Source organism: Echinops telfairi, unplaced genomic scaffold (genome assembly GCF_000313985.2).
Source record: "Echinops telfairi isolate 266 unplaced genomic scaffold, ASM31398v2 ScPeMD7_17;HRSCAF=63, whole genome shotgun sequence".
NCBI classification, from domain to species: Eukaryota; Metazoa; Chordata; class Mammalia; order Afrosoricida; family Tenrecidae; genus Echinops; species Echinops telfairi.
In genome coordinates this window covers 7279316-7297697 of record NW_022103914.1, presented here as the reverse complement: position 1 = coordinate 7297697, position 18382 = coordinate 7279316, and the positions used below count along the sequence as shown (strand labels likewise).

General features: G+C 51.5%; 1 protein-coding gene across 1 annotated transcript in view; it reads right to left on the bottom strand.

The window, feature by feature from the left end:
• XXYLT1 (xyloside xylosyltransferase 1) overlaps positions 1-18382 on the bottom strand; it is a 214033-nt gene that overhangs the window by 158423 nt on the left and 37228 nt on the right. The window contains exon 4 of the mRNA XM_045287529.1: positions 14650-14797. Coding sequence (XP_045143464.1) covers positions 14650-14797 — 148 coding nt within the window. The remainder of the gene's footprint in view (positions 1-14649; positions 14798-18382) is intronic.

Below are 18382 nucleotides of genomic sequence, written 5' to 3'. Positions count from 1 at the left end.
AAAAAAAAGAACTAGTTGTCCAGAAAATTCGGACTCCTAGCTTGACCTAAACCCTCACCCACAAGGAACTTCCAACATCCGTGCCATCTTCTAGAAGCTGCTGAATTCCATCCTCAGGCAGCTCTGGGTTTCAGATGGGCTCTGACAAACTGAGGCGATCCCCCAAATAAAGTAGTTCAAAATATACGCCTCACCAAAAAGATGCATCCATTCAATTCACTTGACAACTAAGAATTTTATACCAACCATGACCCTGGTCTAAGTGTCACCAGGAGGTGCATACAGATAAGGCTACCCCAAATGTTGGAAGTTCAAATCCACCCATAGTCACCTCAGAAGAGAGGCCTGGCAGTCTACTTCCCCCAAATCAGCCATTCACAGCCCTGTGGAACACAGTTCTACTGTGACGCACAAGGGCTTCGAACATCCGTGGAAAAATTCTAGTATCTTTTAAAAATTCCATTTTTCCACAGGAACTTTTGAAGCCTCCTCACACATCGAATCACCACAAGTAAAACTGACAAGCTGGCGACTGTTTGTTAGATTTTTGCTTGTTGAATCGGCCTGACGTCGTGTGTTCTAGACACTCAGATACCGTAGCGAAAAGAACAGAGAGAACACCCCACTACCATGGTGGGAGAGGGATGCCTTTTTTTAAGGAGTAAAACATATTCTATCCCAGATGGTGGTAAGTTCGGTGAAGAAAAACAAGGCACGCCCTGGGCATCTTCAAAGATGTCGCTACCATTTTAGTCAGGACGGTCAGGGAAGGTCCTATCGAGAGGTGGCATTTAAGCATGGATGGAGTCAGCCCCGGCAGATGTGCGGAACAGATGTGTGTCTGGTTGCTGTGAGCCTGTCGCAGGGGCCATGACTGAAGCAAAGGAGCCTCAGAGAGCTTCTTCGAGTCCAGGGGCCCACAGGCAGCACACAGCGATGGAACCAGGGCCTGGGAGAACAGACCAGGCACCACCTACCCAGGTACCACCCACTGGCACTGAGCTGATCCCCCTCAGGGCAGCCCTACATGAAGATTGCCGCGGCTGTCGATCTTTACTGAGGCAGACAGCCTCATCTTTCTCCCAAGAGAACTAGTAGGTTTGAACCAAATGCTGTTCACCCAGTGCTTAGCCAACACCACCACCAGGGCCCCGTTACCCAGGTAGACAACCTCAAGTCCCCTATAGTCATGGGCAGGCAGTCTGTACCCCTGTATCACATCCAACCCCTCCATCTACAGACGAGGTCCTGCCACCTGGAGAGGAGGACACCTGGTAGGGCTGGAGCTGAAATTCTCATCTGCTCTACCTGGAGGCTTACCTAACTGCATAGACCAGCGGTTCTCAACCTGTGGGTCGAACGACCATAGCAAACTTACCGTTATGAAGTAGCAACGAAAATAATGTTATGGTTGGGGGGCGGGGGAGTGTCACCGCAACATGAGGAACTGTATTGAAGGTTGCGGACCACTGGCATGGACCAAGCCTGCTGCCTCGTGCCTGGGACTGTCCTGCAGACGAGAGAACTCCTCCTCTGGTGTCTATGGCCAGTTTCTGCAAGGCTCAATGTCAAGGCCTATTGGTCAGCCTCTGTGTCTCACTGCTCTGAAACCACTCCGGTTTATCCAGTCCTCGGGATGCTCCCTCCTCAGAGAGGAAACTCTTTCCTTGCCGTAACTCTGCCTGGGTCCCCACCAGGCTCCACGCTCAGGTAATGTCTTCCAAGCTTAGGGCGTACCACAAAGCAGTCATTAGAATGCATCTCCCAATGGCATGCTCTACCGACTGTGCCCCAGGACGGGCAGGAAAGACTGCGGATGCAAAGTACCTTTCTGGAGGCTGGGTCGGTGCAGAGAGCGCATGTCTGCGTCTCTGGGTGGCTTGCATGTCGCCCTCGCTTTAGGGCAGCATGTTGTTTTGTTTTTTACAGACCAGATCGTCAATTTTACATTCAACAACTCTTACACATTGTGCCTCCTCTCATCCACTGCAAGCCCCTCAATATGATATCACGAATCCTGCCTCCGCCCTGTGTCTCCGATTTCCAGTGCTCCTCCTTTCCAAAACCTCGGAACTTTGTCCTGGGGAAAGGAGAATAGCATGTCTATAAGGGTTTGAGAGGACAATTCTCTCAGAGTACAAACATGGTATGCCTCACGAAGCCATTCTAGGGTAATTTATGAGGGGGAAATGCTAGGTTAAAACAGAGTTAACTTAAAAAAAATGGTTGCATTTATCAGAATCTTTGATCTGCATATGTGATTAAACGATAATGGAAGCGATTAAACGATAATGGAATCATACCATGAACTTTCGGAAGCCCCCTCATAGACTTGCTCCTCCGAGAGGAGAGCCCTAAGAATGGGTAACACCTGCTGAGTGTCTGTGTGCATGCCAGGCCCCATGACCCACGTACTGCTCAGTCAGCCCTCACCGCAGCCCTGTGAGGTCTGTTCAGCCATGATCTCCAACTTATCAAAGAGTCTGTGGCTCATGTGGCTGGATTGTTCCCTCCAGGTCTCTGTTAGTAGTTAGAGAGGTCTTGGCACTCAATGTTACTTTATCCAGGGAACCCATAAATAGTCTATTGGTTCTCTTCCAGAAAACGCTTCTGAGAGATTGATACACGTAAAGAACACTGACAGATGTGAAATTCAAGTCCTGGGTTATTATTATGAGGTTGCAGAATGTAGCTTTGGCTCCAAGTGTTAGCAGGGTCCCCCCACATTCCTCAGCACAAGCACAAGAGGTAGAGAGACAAGGCCCCAGAATGCTCCAGCCCCTGGCCTACTGAGGTCACTTCTGCAGCTCACCTGTCCACCTCAGGAGTGACAAACTCAGAAAGAAGGACAGCCGCACTAGTGCATGATGGCGTGCACAGGGACCCTCCCTGCCCATAGGTGGGGTCCTAGAGTCAGACTATCTCACCTCTTGTCAAGGCATTGGGAAGGGGGGCGGCGTGCCCGACTCACATTAGTATCCACGGGCGAAAGGGGCAGAGGGAGCTCACTCTCGGGCCTGCTAAACCACCCCCTCATCTGACCTCGGGTCACCGAGCTCCCGAAGAAGCAAGGGATGGACTGCATGTGGGTACCGGCACATGCTGCCCAGGACCTTTCACCTTACGAGCCTGGGACTCGTAAGTCCTGATAGCTTAATCAGGTCTCAATGAGTTTAGGAAGCTCCTGTTTCTGCTTTTTCCTGAGGTGAAGCCAATGGGGTAGAGGCCAAGAAGACACTAGTTTCTGCCTAAGTCTAGTAAGACTAGGATTACCTCCACCAGAGGCAGGATCCTAGAATGCATGCACATCCCTAGCAGTACCCACTCTCATACCCAGGTATACATCTTTGCTGTTGCTCTTGTTAGATGCTGTCAAGTCAAGGTCTAGATGACCGAACAAAACACTGCCCAGTCGCCTCCACTCAAGTACTCCCTCAACGCAAGAATACTTTCTTCTATTAAATTGGCATTCTATGATGCTCACCTTCCCGACACAACCGCGGAAGACAACCACACAGAAGACAAAGCGGGTGAATAAGCAAATGTGGTGAAGAAAGCTGATGGTGCCCGGCTATCAAAAGATATAGCATAGGGGGTCTTAAAGGCTGGAAGGTAAACAAGCGGCCATCAAACTCAGAAGCAACAAAGCCCACATGGAACAACATATCAGCCTGTGTGATCACGAGGTGTCGAACGGATCACTGAAGACAAATGGGTGCATAAGAAAATTTGGTGAAGAAAGCTGATGGTGCCCGGCAATCAAAAAGTATAGCATAGGGGGTCTTAAAGGCTGGAAGGTAAACAAGCGGCCATCAAACTCAGAAGCAACAAAGCCCACATGAAAGAAGCACACCAGCCTATGCAATCATGAGGTGTCGAAGGATCAGGTATAAGGCATCATCAGAACAAAAAATCTTACCATAGTGAATGATGGGGGGAGTGTGGAATTGAGACCCAAAGCCCATTAGTAGGCTACTGGAGACCCCCTTGCAGAAGGGTTTCGGGGAGGAGACGAGCCAGTCAGTGTGCGATGTAGCAACGATGAAAAATACAACTTTCCTCTAGTTCCTAAATGCTTCCTCCCGCTCCCACTACCATGACTCGAATTCTACCTTGCAAGTCTGGCTAGACCAGAGGATGTACACGGGTACAGATAGGAACTGGAAATCCAGGGAATCCAGGGCGGATGAGCCCTACAGGACCAGTGGTGTGAGTGGCGATACTGGGAGAGTAGAGTGAGAATGGGTTGGAAAGAGGGAATGGATTACAATGAACTCTATGTGACCTCCTCCCTGGGGGACAGACAACCAAAAAGTGGGTGAAGGGAGACGTCAGACAGGGCAAGATATGACAAAATAATAATTTATAAATTATCAAGGGCTCATGAGGGAGGGGGTAAGTGGGAGGGAGGGGAAAAATGAGGACCTAATGCTGGGGGCTTAAGTGGAGAGGAAACATTTTGAGAATGATGAGGGCAATGAATGTACAAATGCGCTTTACACAATTGATGCGTGTATGGAATGTGCTAAGAGTTGTATGAGCCCCTAATAAAATGATTTTAAAAAAGAGAAACACTGCCCAGTCACGAGCCACCTTCATTATCCTTGGAAGGTTCACCTCCACCGCTTTGGCTGCTGTTCGAGTCCGCTCATGGAAGTTTTCTGTCAGCTTTCTACTTTACCCAAAATGATGTTCCTTTCCAGTGATCAGGCTGCCGAGGACACGTCCAAAGCCAGAGGGTTGGCGAGGTCTGACCACATGGCTAAGAAGCCATCTGGCTGTAGTTCTGATGGCTAATTCAATAGTGATTAGGGAAGAATGTCCAGGCTTTGTTTCAAACTGAACCAGTTTTTAAAGAACCCCAACCAGCCTTGAAAAAAAGCCTTTTGTTTTATGTGACCGATATCAAAGAATAAAGGCCTCCCCCTGGCCACCCTAACATCAAAAGTAACATTCCAAGATCTTTAGATAAGTCCATAAGGTGGTGGGTAAAACCAGGGAGGTACACACTCCTCAGACCAACCAGCCAGATGAGATCAAAAGGCTAACATTTCCCAGGGATAAAGCTCAGAAGGAGGGAAGGGGCAGGAAAGAAGGATGGAGGGAGCTGATAAACACAGGGAGGGAAAAGGAAAAGAGCTGTTTACATTGCGGGGAGCTACAGCAATGGCACAAATCAAAATGTGTATAAGATGAATGGAAAATCAATGTCCTCCGTCAACTTTCCCCCAGATCACAAAAGTCTGAAAAGAAAACATACAGCTCTTGAGCAATCTGAGCAGTGCCACGGGTCACATGCTTCACACCGTGTCACGGCCCATATTGCTCCCTATTGGACAGGCCTGTCGATAGATCTTGAAATGCTATTTTTGATGTTGGGTTGGCCAATGGGAGGTCTTCATGTTTTTATAACATCTCATAATATGGAATAGGTTTTTAAGGGTGGTAAGAGTCCTTTAGAAATATGTTCTGTTTGAAACAAAGCCTGGAAATTCTTCCCTAATCAATATTTAATTAGCCCTTGACTTTTACTCCCTTTGCCTCTTCTGTGCTCTGGGATTACTGTTGTCACTCTGATGGCAGAGATCATGCTTTAAAGGAGTGAGATGTTCAAGGCCAACATGCTGTATTCATGGAGTTAACTATTGCTTGGTTACAGATGACTTCGTGGAATAATTTTAGTTCAAGGATTAAAGATTCTTTCAGGACAATAGTGAGCCTGAAAAGCAACAATCAGGGGTTTCCATGTCAGTGGGACTGGAAAGTATGGGTTTCATAAGAATTTGATGGTCCACTTTGTTCCCCTTTAGATCAGGATCCAGCTTTTGGGTCTGTGGTAGCTACATAATCTTGGTGTCAACTTGAGACTATTAAGAGTGGCGGGGTAGAGTTTAACCTGTCAATCAGGTTGCTGCTTGATGACCGCATTTGGAGGCGGGAAGCATAGACTGACTCTCTGTTATTCCTGATGACAAGACACATGGAGCTACGTTAGAGACCTGGCGCTGGAGGAGCCATGTGGAGACCCACACCAGCGCTGAGATGCTCACACTGCCACTGGATCCACAAGACTTTCCCCCCACTGGCCTGTGATCTTCCTGCACTCAGGAGTCATTGCATGTGTTTCATGAGTCTGAAGAGGAATTTATAGATTGGTATCGGACATATGGGCTAATATCAGACTTATGAACTTGATCTGAACTGGGCTAGGATATTTTCTCAATGCACAATTGCTCTTGTCTATGAAGATCTTTCTTATACACATGAGTGTTGAGTTAGTTAATTGTGCCAGCCTGGCCGATAATCACATGTGGTGCTGGTTGAAAGGCGGAGGGATAAATGGGTGGTGAAGCCTCGCCTTTCTAGTTCTCGGGTCTCTTGTTTTGTGATGGTTGCATCGGGTACAGCTGCCTTAGCAGTTCCCTGCTTCCGCTTGCAAGATGGATTTCCTACAAGACATCCCCAAGGAGAAGCTGCATGGATCTATCCCGATGCAACCCTGGGTGCTGGAGCAGCCGTGTGGAGACCCCTGCCAGTGCTGAGATGCTTACACGTTCACTGACTCAGCTTTCCTCCTGCAGTCGGCATTATTGCCTCTGTTTTGTGAGGTGAAGGACTTTGTGGACTGGTGTTGGGTATGGGTTAATGTTGGACTTGTGGGCTTGGGCAGCATTGGGTTGGGATGTTTTCGTGATGCACATTTTCTTTGCATAAAACTCTCTCTTATACATGAGTTGCTGTGGATTTGTTTCTCCAAAGTACCCAGACTAATACAAGTGTCTATGAATTTGTTTCTCTAGTCTACCCAGACTAACACATGGTCCCTGATAAAACAGGTTGCTCAGTCTTTTTAACTCTCAGAGCTTTTCCAGGGCACCGCTGCTGGCACTGTGAGGGAGCAGGCATCTGCAGCAGGAGGGATGGGAGGGGACCAAGAGCTGTACACACCCCTTTTGAAAAGGGACCACCCACCTTCTGTACGTGTGGATGTTGCACAGTGACATCCTTCCAAAGAGCACATATTGGGCAGGGGGGCGGGGGGAAAGCTTTACAGTGGAGAAGCCTGATACACATCATCTTAGCCGGGTGACCAAGGTTGACATCTACAATGACGTCATGTTGAGATAAGTGATGAGAATGACCTCTACAAAGGCCATAAGCCCATTCCAATGATGAGAAGAGCATCAGACTCCGATCAGAGGAACTTTCAGCACAGTACTGATGTGCTCTTATCTTCGTCTGGTGCCATCAAGTCGGTTCCAACTCCTAGCGACCCTCCCTCGGTACAACAGAACTACACACTACCTGTGGCCCTGCGCCAACTTCACAACAGTTGTTTGAGTTCAGTGTTGCAGTCACGGTGTCAACCCATCTCGATCGAGAACCTTCCTCTTTTTAGCTGCCCCTCCACTTTACCAAGGATGAATGATGTCTTTCTCCAGGGACTGGTCTCCCCTGACAACAGGTCCAAAATATGTGAGATGAATTCTCACCATCCTTGTCTCTAAAGAGCGTTCTGGCGTTCTTCCAAGACCCCTCCTCACAACAAGGGCAAGGCTCCTCTATTTCAGGGCAATTGCGGGGCCTGGGTCTGCTTTCCCTCCCACGTGCATGCTGCCGTACTTGAAACAAAATTGAGCATCTTCTGCTCAGCCCCAAGCCCCAGGCCTAGAAGGCAGAGCTGTTGCTTTTGCTTCACTTAAACAAAGACAGGGAGAAATCTCCAAAGAGAGCTAACCGTTCCTGCATCATCCCAGAACCAGTCCTGAACTTTCAGTGGCACTCGAGTGGCATGGCTGGGCTAGCCACTCCGCCAAAGCCATGACAGTGGGGAGAATGTCCTTGGCACACCCTGTGGCCACAGCACTGGCTGGGGAGCCTGAGTCCTACTCCTTACTGGAGTGGGCTCCATGATCCTGGGGAAGCCTCTCCCCCTTATAGAGAGCCATGGACTTGCTGATACTAAATGATATTCCATTAGCCTCCAGCAGCATGAGACAATGCATTTCTAGTCTTTGGTTTTTTTATTTTTTAACTTTTCCTCCTTTTATAGCCCCTCAATGTTTAGATCTGTTGGGTTAGGAATCTGGAGTATTTCTCTCTTTTAAAAATTTTAACTTCATATATATGCGATCCCCTATGATCCCTTTGAGGAGCCCTGGTGACATAGTGGTTCAACATTGGGCAGCAAACCACAAGGTCAGCAGTTTGAAACCCCTGGCCACTCCTTGGGAGAAAGCCAAGGTTCTAACTCCCATAAAGAGATATCATTTCAGAAGCTCACAGAGGCCATTCTACCTTGACCTATAGGTTGGCTGTGAGGAAAAATTGACTATTCTTGGTTGATTTTCCCGCCTGTGTGGCATATCATGCTAACACAGCAGACAGTCTGCGCACTTGTACCGCCATCGCACCAAATCAGATCCGTAACAATATCACACGAACTGCCTCTCATATGTGGCTCCTGTTTAGTCTGTTCCTACCCTCCCTCCCTCCCTAGTTTCCTGTCCCTCCCCTCTTCCCCTACCCAGACCTTGACCTCATCGGTCTTTGAATACGTATCTCTGTAAGACTGATGAAGTTTGCTAAGAATTCCTTTCTCTAATTTTGTCCATGTCTTGTGGTGTTTAAGAGAGTTGTCATTGTTTTCAAAGAGGGTCCTTCACAACTGAAAAGGCGCGGGGGGGTGGGAGTGTATGAGTCTCCCCGGGTGTGTGGGACCACGGGGAGTCTGCAGGGGTCTCTGTGCAGGGGCTGGGAGTGCCCAGAAGAGCCCATCTCCACCAGGGCCCCGCAGCCCAGCTCGGCCCCTGGCAGGGCGGTTTCCCCGGGTGGCCCAAGAGGGAAGGCCCGCCACCCCCACCCCCCACCAGCCGCTCTTCACTGCCTCCAGCTCCCATTGGGCGGACCTGTTTTCTTTCCCATTGCATAAGAAGTTTCCAGTGGCGGCAGAGCTCGCACCAGGGCCAGGGGGAGATAAAAGGCTGTTGTGTGAGTGAGATGAGACGAGAGGGCGGCACATGGGCAGGCGACCATGAGCAGCGGCATGGGCTCACCAGCCACACGTGACTGACTCCACAAAGGAGCAACAGAAAGAAAAACAAGCCTGCGCACCGAGTGACAGGGGCCTCCATCCCTCCCGAGGCGCTCACTCTGGGCAGGAACAAACAGCCATGGCAATGCAGCCAGGCATCTGCATTCCCCAGCTCCCCCCCACCCCCATCCACTGTGCAGGCCGCAGGGAGAGGAGAGAGGAGGCCAGGTTGTGTAAGCCTCGGGCCTCATGCAGGGGTAAGAAACCAGGCACTCAGCCTGCACATCAGAAAGAGCGGGGCTGCAGGGACAGAAATCTAGAGGGAGGCCCAGCTGGCCCTAGCTCTCTGCACCAGGGGAGCAGCCACCTGTCCATGCTGTGAGTGGCCTAGGTGGCTTTCTGAGACCATGGCAGAGGGGCTGCCAGTGGGCTTGGGAAAGGGTGCAGGGCCTCCTCGGGCATGCTGGTGACAATAGGGGAGGGGGACACCAGCTATCTCAAGGCTCCCATACAGGTCCCCTGGGCCCAGGCACTACACGCCTAGGGAGCTAACACAAGGACATCAGCTTCGTGGGATAAAAGAGCCCGGATGAGGGTGGGCACCCAACACGGGTAAGATGGTCAAAATGGTACCAGGAAAAGTCCAGGTAGCCAGGAGCAGGAAAAGAACGTGGCAAAGTTTCATCTCCTTGATGGAACCATTCTGAGAATTTTCAGACATGAATTAGGCCAGGGGCCCCGGGGGGCCATGGTTAAGGCAGCAGGCTGCTAACTGAAAGGTCCGCAGGGGGAACCCACCGGCCACTCATACGCAAGGAGACAAGTGTAGCTGTCTGCACCGTGAAGATGGGCAGCCATCCCACTCAGTTCTACAGGCTCACTCTATGTCAGCCATCTCACTCAGTTCTACAGGCTCACTCAACAGCAGGGGGTTTGCTTGGGGCAGTGGCGGTTCTGGGGCTGTGTTAGTCTGGGTACATTAGAGAAACAAATCTACAGAAACTCATGCATAAGAGAGTTTTCTATGAAGGGTAACCGCACATCAAGAAAACAGCCCAACCCAGTGCTTCCCAAGCCTGCAAGTCCAACATTAACCCATATGTCTGACACCAATCCACAAAGTCCTCCTCCATCTCACAAAACACATGCAATGACGCCGACTGCAGGAGGAAAGCCGAGTCAGTGAGCATGTTAAGCATCCTAGAGCTGGCAGGGGTCTCCACACGGCTGCTCCAGCACCCGGGGCTGCATCAGGGTAGGTCCATGTGGCTTCTCCTTGGGGATGTCTTGCAGGAAGTGACCCTTGTGAGCTGAAGCAGGGAACTGGCTAAGGCAGCTGCACGCTGGTCTGACCATCAGAAAGCAAGAGACCTGAGAACTCGAAAGGGGAGGCTCATTGAGCCATTTAGCCCCATGCCCTTTAATTAATCCCACATGTGCTTATCAGCCAGGTTGGCACAATCAACCTTAACTAACTCAGGGGCAGATCCAGGTTCGACTCCTAGTCAACACACGGCTGTCAGTGGCTATCACCTGCTGCTATGAGGCTGAGCAGGTGTCAGTGAGGCATCCAGACTAAGAAACAGGAAGAAAAGGCCTGGTGATCTACTTCCAAAGATCAACCAGTGAAAACCCTGTGGGTCACCACTGGTCACAGGGATGGGCAGTCTGCGCAGCACTCTGTTCTGCTGTGCACGGGGGCCACAAGTTGGGGCCCAGCCTGATGTCACATGGCAGCAGATGGCAGCCACCCCGAGGTTGACGGTGTGAATGGAGAATGTCAGGACATGGCTTTATGTGTGGCATTTCTTCCACTTTTGAGTTGAAATGAAGGTTCAACTTCGTATTTTGTCACCTAAACTTTTAAAAACTTTGTGTTAGAAAAAGACGAGAAGAACATTATCGGGAGGAGGGAGCATTAGAACTGATAGTGATGATGTATATTCAACTCCTTTTAAAAACTATGGAAGTGTATGATATGTGAATATTATATCAAGAAAACTACTGGGGGGAAAAGAAGAAAACAAACCTGACCTACGGTTACCATGGGTGAAGGAGGAAGAGTTTTTGCTTAGGGGACACTGAGCTCATTTTAATGGTGGCGGAACAATTTGGAAGGGGATATCAATAAAGGTCGTACAACACAAGGAGTATAATCAAGGGCAGCGAATTACACACGTAGACGCTGTTGCATGGGAGAACGCTTTGTCGTGTATATTTTTGCCACAATTGAAAAAAATAAAAACATGAAAAACAAGAGTGCAAGAAGGAAGACAATGTTTGAAAACTGACGGTGGTGATAGCTGTACAACTGCTCTTGATGTGATTGGACTCTTGAATTGCATGACGTGGATAAAACTGCTAAAAAAAAGAACATCATCAAAGAATTAACAGTGGTGGCAGTTATTTAATAATAACAGAAGCCCATTCTTTTCTACGCTAACGTATCTTTCAGATAGTCTCCTGGAAATATTACTTAGGCCTGGAAGGGTGGCCCCGATGCCGCAGAAGAAGGAAGGGCAGGCGTGTGCACGGGGAAATAAGGTGGACTTCGGGGGCAGGCACTGGGCGGGGCTGAGCTTTAGGGACCAGGCCTCCAGGGGGGGCCCTGAGCTCGTGACCAGCCCAGGCCTCGTTCTCTAGGTCCAGGAGAGAAAAAATAACTATAGGAAAGAAACAAGTAATTAAAATGGCAGCAATGTGGCAGTTACACCAGAACAAAACCATCAACCCAAGCACCAGTAGCAGTCAATTCTGCAACTTAAGAAAGCGCCCCAAAAGAGCAGCAGAGTGAAACCATGACAAACTCGAGACAGCACCAGTGATGCCTGCAAACAAAGTGGCAGGCATTCCCAACCATCTGCCCAGCAGGAACCCGCTGGCTGCCAAGCGCCAGGGAAGCCTGGCCCAGCCTCCACATCCAGCCTCTCTGCAGGACACTCCGGGCTGCTCATCTGATTTTACGACTTTCAGATGTAGGGACCAGCAGCAACTCCCTCCTCAAGAGGTGGACCTCCGACCCCTGTAAAAACAAAGCCTGAGAACAGTGTTTGGGTCTGCCTATGGTGGTCTCAACAAGCCCCCGCCCACCCCAAGAGAGCCCGTCAGAGGGCTGAGGAGCCTGCATGGAGAGAGACCGCTGTTCTCATCTGTCAACTGCATGGACAGCAAAGCCCTGGCCAAAGCCTTTGCTCTGCAGGCATTGCCCTCCTGAGCCACGCCAGCTGCCAGCCCTGCCAGGGGTCGGCAAGGAGCCAGGGCAGCATTTCTCTTCTCGCTGTGCCCAGAGCTGGAGGGAGTGCGTCCCGGAGGCCCTCCGCGGGCTCCTGCTGTCCGCTAAAGGACCCTGTAGCACCACACTGACCTCAGGGCCCAGCATGCCTGTGGGACCACAACAAGAGTCAGGCCCCAAAGACCAACTGCCATCAACGTGATGCAGACTGGTGGTGACCCATGTCTGTCCAAGCAGAACAGTGTCCCACTCGGTTTTTCAGGGTCAGATCACCAGGCTTGTTTGCAAGCCACCTCTGGGTGGGCTCAAACTGCCAAGATTTCGGGTGGCAGCTACGTGTAATGGCCCTTTGCACTGCCCAGGGGCTCCAGTCCGGCCCTGAAGGTGTACCCTGCAGAGTTATTTCAAAGGTGCTTAGCCACTGAACCCTGAAGATTCAAGAGCAGGAGCCACAACCAAACGGGGTACATCAAGCACATCCAGATGCACTGCTAGGGGTGGGAGCAGGAAAGAAAGGCAAGCTCAGCGTCAAATCCCTCCTACCCGCCTCCCCAGAACGACAGAAGCTCTCAGAGGGGCTCCTGCACCCTGGACTCCTCAGAGTGCAAGCTGGAACCCCCTGCTGGGGTGGCCTCTACCTTGAACAGGCGGAAGACTGAGTCTGAGACCCAGGAAGGGGTTGAGTTGAAGGCACCCGGGCAGGAGTGGCAGAGCTGGGGCCATCACCTACACTTGGCTCCCCTTAGAACCCAGGAAGGCAGGAGTCACCCCAACCCATCTCAGTGGCTCACAGAAGCTCTGCTGGACCCGCCTAGAGAGGTCCGACGGGCCACCCGAGGCTACAGAAGTAACTACTATGTGGAGAAGGAGGCCTCCAAGCTGGACAGACCTGGGTCCAGATCCCAGCTCTGCTACCCTGGACAAGACCCCGGCTCAGGCAGTTCTTACCTGGGACCTCATGAAGCGGCTGAAAGCCCTGGGTGAGGGGACAGGGCGGGGCCACGTTCACTATGAAGAATCTTAAAGGATACTCCTTCTCCCTACACCCTTTGGGTGAGCTTGTCTCCCCTCTCCTTCGGACCCCAGCTCAGCAAGAGCCCCAGAACCCCTGCCTTCCAGCTGAGGCCTCCAGGGTGCAGGGACCAGCCTTCTGGAGACAGCGTCCCAGCCAAAATGAGCAGTCCTGGTTTCCCTGTGATCGCTCCAACTTCCTGGAAATTCGTTCAACATTCAACTCCGGGTTTACCCAAAGCCCGCCCCAAACCAAGCCCACTGCCATCAAGGTGAGTCGTCTCATCATGACCCTATAGAAGGTTTCTCAGATAGCGTATCATGACAGAAGAAGACACCTTCAGCTTTCTCCTGAGGAGTGGGTGGTGGGTGGATCTGAACCAGCGACCTTGCAGTTAGTAGTCCAAAGGCTAACAAAGCCCCCTCTGACAGTGGTGGCTCCTGACGACTTCTCTTTTCCTTCGGGTCTGCCGAGCTGGGGACGCCCCCTCTACCGAATGGCCTGGATGTCTCCTGGGTGACCGGGTCCTGCCTTTCCAGGGAGTGCTGGACACAGAGCCAGCCCGGCTCAGCCAGCTGCTCCCCAGACCCCGGATCGCCTCTCCTTGCCCACAAGCTCACTGTGGCACAGAACCCCGGAACCAACAAGGGCCATTCGGAAAAGAACTGAGAAAGGTGGGATGCTCATGAAGGGACCCCACCACAGAATCGCCTGGCCCCAAGATGGCCAGGCCTGCCGGTCCCCAGCAGTCCTGCACGAGCCACAGGCTGGGAAGTCACATCTCTCCTTCCCCAGAACCACCCAGACCCAGCACATCCTCTCAATTGTACACCAGCTTCAAAAACCAGTCCTAGAAACCAACTCAGCGACTCGGTCCAGCTGCTGCCCCACAGGGTGCACAAGACTCCTACCTTCACAGGAGCAGGCGGCCTCGTCTGCCTCCTGGGGGGTGGTTGCTAGGTTTGAACTGCCGATCGTTTGGTTAGCAGCCTACTTCCTTCACGACTGAGAGACACACACCCCAACTCACACCGACAGTGCCTGTTTTAACATTTGCTAAGCGCAGGTTGAAACGAGAAAGAATGAGATCGCAGATTCAGATGGAGGATCACCTGGTCCCGTGTGCCATTTTAAAGATGAGTAAACTGAGGCCCCAGGGGCAGGGCTCCTACTACTATACACCCTTGGGAATGGGCCCAGTGTGACGTAGCCCAGGCCCTGCCCTGGGTCCTGCAGCAGGAAGTACCATTCCACAAAGGGCTTGGCTGGCTCCCGCTGCCTCCCCTCCTGCGTCACTGGCACGCCTCCCTCTGGCCCCAGACAGTGGCAGGGCCGGGGCCAGAAAAGAGTGTGACGTTGAACAGCGGGTACCTTTGGGCATGATCTGGTGCATGGCAACGGAGAGGAAGAAGATGGAGTCGCTGTAGTAGGTCCCTGAGCCAGCACTGAAGTGTTTCTGCATGGCCGCCACAACGGGGAAGAGCTTGTCCGTCAGCACAGCGACGTCATGGAAGATGACCTGCAGCCAGACGGGAGGAACGGAGAGAGTCACGCACTGAGCAGACCAGCTCTCACCTGGAGCTCTGGACCCCTCCCAGGCCCCCGGGCCCACGGAAGGAGCCAGGCAGGAGCTCCCAAGGTGCACAAGCAGGGGGGAGGGCAGTGTTCCGAGGGTTAAGCAAATGGGCAGTGAGGAGTCCAGGTGGAGGCAGGATCAAGGCTGGCTACGAGGGCAGGGACACCCTGTGCGGGAGGGACTGTGCAGGCACGTGTGTGGGAGGGCCAGCCATGGAGCTGTCCCCACACTGCATTCTGCTCCTGACCCTCCAGTGGAGCCCTCCTGAAGGTAACTTTGTGTCCAGTACCTGGAAACCACTGCATTGCCCATGCTGAAATTCAGGATCCTGCTGCCCAGCGGGGTGACTGACACTGCCTGGGGATGGCCACCCACCAGACCCTCAGGTCCCACAGGCAGGACACACACCCGACCCTACTACCCCTTCCCAGACTGTGTACAGTGAGAGGAGCTGGCCACCAGAAAACAGCCCAGCAAGGCTTAAACTCAACTGTTAGCATCTCAGGGAGGTGCCGTGGGAGCGCTCGGCTACACCAGGCACTAAGACTGTCCTCAGAGCACTCAGAGATGGCCACCGTGCACCTCATGAATCTCGCACGTAAAGGCAGGCACTTCTAATCTGTGGGGAAATTGAGGGGAAAGATAATGGGATTTTCCCACAAACCAAGCATCGTGATATTCCCTGAAACTTCAGCAAGGCGGACATTACTGCCGTCGCCTCCGAATCACAAATGAGCAAGCAGCCACTCAGAGAGTATGCGCTGGCACAAAGCCACCTGGCTAATGGGGAGCAGAGCCAGAACCTGAACCCTGGCCTCTGGGTGCCAAGCCCATGTTCTTTCCACGGGAAACACCCTCATTCCTTATAGCAACGACAAAGGAGGAAAACTCAGAACAGACTGGAGAGCAGAATTGACAGGAGTGCTAATGGGACCCAAATTTGCTGGCGTTCCTTGTCAGACATTTATCCTGGAAGACACTAAACCCAGCACACGTGCAGCCCCAGTCTAAACCATACCAAATTACTTCTGTTCACATGTATCTTGCGAGTTCTCTGCCCTGCACCCTTCCCCGCCGCCCCCCTGCCACACCGCCCACACCCACACCCAGAGTCTAGGACGCTCTGCTATGCACGAGAGGCATTCAATGTGTGGTCTACACCAGAAGCCCATATGATCTTCCTTCTCCATCAGTCTTCATAGGAGATTTGCTGACAGTCCTCTTTCATCCTCCTTCTTTCAGATCTTCTAGTAAATGCCCAAGGGGGCATGTCACTCCGCTGTAAGGCTCAATCTGAAGGCATTCTGCCTCAGGAGCCATGGGTCATGCCCAGAGGGACCCTACACCACAAGCCAGGCTCCAGCACAGAAGCACGCAGCTTTTGTTGCTCTGTGGGCTGGGAAGCCCGTCACTCTGCTCCATGCGCTGGCTCCTCTCCTGTCACACCTGTCTTCTGGATCCAGGAGGTTCACTGTGCAGGGATCTCGGGTCCAGAAGATGAGCCCCACTCTGGCTCTTAGCTCGCAGTGAGATTGCCTCCCCTACCCCACTGCCATGCCCCCACTTCTCGGAAGGCTCATTTTATACACAGCAGGATGGCATTGTGGGGATTCCTGGTCACACTCACCTGTGAAGCCTATCAGTCTTTTCCCCCACCTTCAGTTCTGCTTTGGGCCAGAAAGTCCTTTTCCCCCTTAACTTACATGTTTGCTTTTTTCCCTTGTTGTTTCCCGATGCCATCCAGGCAGCTCTGGCTCCCAGCGGTCCTATGCACAACAGAAGGGAACCCTGCCCAGTCCTGTGCCAGCCTCATGATCACCCCATGGGTGAGCCTTCACTGTGTCGATCCATTCTCATTAAAGCAGCGGTTTTCAACCTGTGGGTGGCAACCCCTTTGGGTGGGGGGGTGTCAAACAACCCTTTCACAGAGGTTGCCCAACTCATAACAGTAGCAAAACTACAGTGATGAAGTAGCAATGAAAATAATGTTATGGTTGGGGGGTCACCACAACATGAGGAAGTGTGTGAAAGGGCCGCGGCATGAGGAAGGTTGAGAACCACTGCATCAAGGATTCTCATTTCGCTGGCCCGCTGCTTATCAGGATGTGCTTCTCCGGGGACTGGTCCCTCCTAATGACACACCCAAAGTCTCGCCACCCTTGCTTCTAAGCGGCACTTCCAAGACAGCTGTGCTCGTTCGCCTGGCCTGCAGCCCCAGTCCTTCCGATGTTCTTTGCCAACACCATAATTTAAAGGCATCGATTCTTCTGCGGTGTTTTGTTCATTGTCCAGGTTTTGCTGTATGTGAGCTGATGAAAAATGCCATAGCTTAGCCCGGGTGACCTTAGTCTTCAAAAGACATCTTTGCTTTCGAACACCTTTTGAAAGAGAGCTCTCGCAGATCTGCCCTGTGTGATACATCATCTGATTTCCACGCTGCTACTTCCAGACATGGACTGTGAATGCAAGCAAAGTGAAATCCGTGGCCCCTGCGGTCTTGTCTCTGTTTTCCCCGGTGTTGTGGGGATGTCGGTTCTCTGTCTGTCGAAATGTTGGCCATAGGACAGCAGAGTGTGGTCCTCAATCTTCATCAGCAAGGGCTTCAAGTCTTCCTCGATCTCAGCAAACAAGGTTGTGTCACCTGCATGTCACAGGTTGTTGATAAGCCTTCCTCTAATCCTGACGTCAGGTTCTTCTTTATACAGTCCAGCTTCCTGATGCACCTGGCAGGTTTCCCTACCTCTTGCCTGCATGCTCAGCAGACAGACTGAAAGAATGTGGTGAAAGCATACGACCCTGATGCACACACCTTTCCTGGTTTTCACTATGTCACACACCCCTTCTCTGTTTGAAGGATTGTGTCTTGGTTTATGCATGAGCACAATTATGTGTTCTGGAATTCCCATGTGGTCCACAATTTGCTATACCCACACAGTCCTACGCCACTGTACGGTCAATGAAACACAGGTAAACATCTTTCTGGTAGCTCCTGCTCACACACACACACCCCCGCCCCCCGCACCCCCATCAGCCTAATTAAATTTCTAAGCTTTCATTTTCATCATTCCTTAATTTGTTCTATAGAACTCTTTATGTCTGCTATAACTCTTTTTTTTTTTTTAAATAAAAAAAGCCCAGACCAGTTCCAGACTCATGGTGACCTCATCTGTTTCCGAGTAGAACTGTGGTGGGGTTTTCAGTGGGCTGTGACCGTTCAGTGGTTCGTCACCAGGCCTTCCCTCCAGACCCCCAACCTTCCAGTTAGTACACAAGCACCGACCTGTTTGCGTGACCTGAGGCTGCCTAGCTCCTCATAAAAAACTCTTTAAAAGGTCACTGACAATTTCTTCAAATGTACCTCTTCCTTATCCTTCTCATCACTGCTTTTCCCCCCTTTGATCTTTTGTTTTCCTTTGTGCGTGTGCCCTCTCAGCCCACAATGAAGAATTCAGACCAGCTACTTTCTTCTATTAAATTGGCATTCTATGATGCTCACCTTCCTGACACAACCGCTGAAGACAAAGCGGG